Consider the following 3,582-nt stretch of genomic DNA (forward strand, 5'->3'; position numbering starts at 1 on the left):
ATTTATATATTTATATTATTATATTTTATATTATATAAATATATTTAATATATAAACATAATATATTTTTCTTAAATATATACATGCATGTGTACATGCATAATAAATATACACAGTACACACTCATATATTATGTAAACAACAACTTTTATTTTGGATGCGATTAATCGTTTGACAGCACTAATTTTTATTTTATTTCAGTAAAACATGATTTTAATCATACTTGGCTGGTGATGGGGATTTAGTAACTAATAAGACAATATGAACGTTTAGGGGCATGTACTTTGATATAAGACAGACTAAGCATTGACAATGAGGCATATAGGCTGAGATCTGCAACTTTTTTGCATTATCCATGTGGCTCTATTTTGTAGCAAACTTGCCTGATGTTTTTTTTTTACCTGTCCTCTTTACCTGTTTAGTGAATCACATGTCCTTCGGTGAGAGAAAACTATCCCATAAGCCACATGAAACATATAAAGACACTCAGAAGAAAGTGACCAAACAAATGAGAGAGGACGGTCAGTTTCTATTCTCTCTATTCTCAATTTCTGTTCCTCATTTTATGTTTTTAGTGTTTCATTGAATTTGCTCAGTCTATAATTTGTGTCTGTAGGTGAAGAAACCTCAGGTCCAAAGCGTTGCTTTGCCATAAAGTCATTCCAGAGAAGAGTAAAACCTCTAGAAACCTTGGACGCAAAGAATGAGAAAACGAGGACAGCTGTAACTGGCAAGAACACCCGCAGACTGTTCAACGGCGAGGAGACCTGTTACATCATTGACGCGAGACAAGAGGGCAACCTCGGCCGCTTCATCAACGTAAGCCAAACTCAGCCTCGTCACTGTAGATGTGTCAACAATGATACAAGTTTGTAAATATTATGCGCTTATATCTACATTTTTTTTACTATTAATCCCGCATTTCTCAACAGCATAGCTGCAGTCCGAATTTGTTTGTTCAGAACGTCTTTGTCGACACACACGACCTTCGGTTTCCATGGGTGGCATTCTTCGCCAGCAAGTCAGTGCCTTGATTCATACCAGCTTGATTTTCTAATACAGAAATTGAAGTTTTACTTAGAAATAAGTGGTTAACCCAAATTTTATTTGGAAACTCTTGCTATTTTTAATGTTAATGTTTTATCCAGAAAGTTGTCTTATTGTGTTTTTCCTTTCGTCTGTCTTCACCAGGCGCATCAAGGCGGGTACGGAGTTGACGTGGGATTATAACTATGAGGTTGGCAGTGTGGAGGGGAAGGTTCTGCTCTGCTGCTGTGGCTCTTTGCGGTGCACAGGAAGGCTGCTCTGATATACTGCTTTCATCAAAAAACACTAAAACTCTCCTTGAGGTGTTATCGTTGTAAACCGTCTTACCAAGCCATCAGAAACATAGTTGTGGCACTGTTCTGGAAGAGCATTCCAGTCATGACCCACTGAATATGAAAAGTATAAGATCTATATTAAAGTTTGTGTCATTGCTTTTTAGTTTTGTTTGTTTTTATTGTTTTTAACCTTTACACGAAATGTTAATAGTCACTTAAGAAATGTAAATAAAATTTGCAAATATCAAAAACTACGTTTTGTGTAATATTTGTCTTGTATGTCATTTAATATCAGTCAAATATGCTGCTTAAAAAGCTGTGTATGAATGACACTAATAATCACGTTGGGGAAGAGGGAATAAAACTTCTTTTATATGACCGAATGGTATGTGTAATATATAAAACTGTCTATACTGTGTTAGTCTTACTGTAGTATCAGACAAAACAAAATTAATACAATTATTTCTACTGTAAAATTTAAAAAAAAAACGAATCCCTTTCAAATATATTAAGCTTGTTTGTCTATTTCAATTTTGCTTTCTTTTTGTGAATACATTTTTGGGGGTATTGTAGTCATGCTATTTGGTAACTGCACGTTTTTGCGGATTATCATCTTGGAATAAATATTGCGCTGTTTACGTCGGATGTGCAGATGGCACGCGCGCGTATAAAGAACGTTGGAGGAGGGACCGGAAGTTGTTTTTTCTTCACTGTTTAATTGGGCTTGAGTAAGAAATTTGGAGGCGAAGCGTGAACACGGATTTTCTTTGGGATAAACGCACAGGGCTGGCTGCTAAAACGGTGATTACAAAACATTATTTTACTGTCGGTCACTTTTTGCCCCACTCTCAGCCGAATTACACACGAACGAGCATTTGAGAAATGGCCCGTTGAAGATTAGAAGATCTCAAAATGGCCGTCGACGCGGAGAGCAGCTAGTTAGCTCGAAAAATATAGTATTTATATGCTGTTTTTAAACTTCGCGGTTCCAAGTCATGTATCGACATTGCCGCACATTTTATAACAATAGAGACGACTAGTATACGAATTCCCTGTTACTACAGTGTAAAAGCAAAACCTACAGCGTACAACTTGAGCTAGTTGGTTAGCCTGTCCATTCGTTTCTGCGAAAATGTCGTTTTTTCTTGTTATTATATATAATAAACATCTGTACATCTGCTTACATTTATCACTACCCTTAATTTCGAGGTACTCGGTATTTCCTTACGTTATTTGTAGCTTGTTCTGCGGTTTCTCTGCTAAATATAGAAGTTGGCTCGAATAACTGGCTCTTGATACAGTTTGAGGCAGAATTTCTGCATTATAACCCGTCAGCTTTCTGTTTGTTTTTCTTTCTTTCCAGATTTTAGATGTTCTCTAGCGCGTTTAAATACATGTTCATATTCAGATGATCATCTTAATTCTCATTTCTTAACTCTAATTTCATTTTCTGTAACGTTAGTCTCGTATAACTTTTTTCCCTTAATATGTTTTATGCATAATACATATGCATACAAGTTCTGTAATATTCTTGAAGTATAATATAAAGGCTGTTTTCCATGCAGACCCCGAGTGGTCCTCTCCTCAATATTCAGTATTGCATAACACTAACAACATGTGTGTTAACCATACAATTAAAATAATGTAGCAAATTGTTATTAATTAAAAATCTCAGATTTCCTTGTGTTAACCTTTCGTTCAGTCTGTCCTTCAGGTGTTTTAAGACCTGTTCTAGACCTGCCTCTATAAACTGTCCACGTATGGACTTTTCACACTTGTCCCTGGGTGAATAATAGTGTATGTCTATAACAGTTGTTTGACTTTTTCCTCTATTTACTGATTATTGTTTATATTAAATGGTTGTGTTATAGACCTTTTTCCAGCATATGAAAAGCTTACTAGAAGTGTTTTTTTAAGTAGTTATTATTTTGGATCCGTTTCTTCTATAAGAATATAAAAGTCAGTGAATTCTAAAAGTCACAGGCTATTGCATTCTCACTTCCTCTATTTTTAGCTTGTGTGTATATATATGTGTGACCCTGGAGCACAAAACCAGTCTTAAGTCGCTGGGGTATATTTGTAGCAATAGCCAAAAAAACATTGTATGGGTCAAAATTATCAATTTTTCTTTTATGCCAAAAATCATTAGGATAATTAGGAAAATATCATGTTCCATGAAGATATTTTGTAAATTTCCTACCGTAAATAGATCAATTGATTAGTTATATGCATTGCTAAGAACTTCATTTGAACAACTTTA

The 3,582-nt window shown here is 35.1% G+C and overlaps 2 protein-coding genes across 3 annotated transcripts in view; both read left to right on the forward strand.

Moving 5' to 3' along the window:
- Positions 1-1,576, forward strand: part of LOC107724106 (histone-lysine N-methyltransferase SETDB1-A-like) — an 18,898-nt gene extending 17,322 nt beyond the window's left edge. For both annotated transcript variants that reach the window (XM_016532891.1, XM_016532892.1), the window contains exons 18-21: positions 423-521; positions 617-819; positions 933-1,021; positions 1,192-1,576. In XM_016532891.1, coding sequence (XP_016388377.1) covers positions 423-521; positions 617-819; positions 933-1,021; positions 1,192-1,309 — 509 coding nt within the window. In that variant the 3' untranslated portion in view covers positions 1,310-1,576. The remainder of the gene's footprint in view (positions 1-422; positions 522-616; positions 820-932; positions 1,022-1,191) is intronic.
- Positions 1,577-1,987: 411 nt separating this feature from the next.
- LOC107724099 (dual specificity protein kinase CLK2-like) overlaps positions 1,988-3,582 on the forward strand; it is a 9,668-nt gene continuing 8,073 nt past the window's right edge. Inside the window, exon 1 of the mRNA XM_016532884.1 lies at positions 1,988-2,123. The gene's annotated coding sequence lies outside the window, so the exon portion shown is untranslated. The remainder of the gene's footprint in view (positions 2,124-3,582) is intronic.

The sequence above is a fragment of the Sinocyclocheilus rhinocerous genome, unplaced genomic scaffold (genome assembly GCF_001515625.1).
Source record: "Sinocyclocheilus rhinocerous isolate Xijiao unplaced genomic scaffold, SAMN03320098_v1.1 scaffold335, whole genome shotgun sequence".
Taxonomy (NCBI): Eukaryota; Metazoa; Chordata; class Actinopteri; order Cypriniformes; family Cyprinidae; genus Sinocyclocheilus; species Sinocyclocheilus rhinocerous.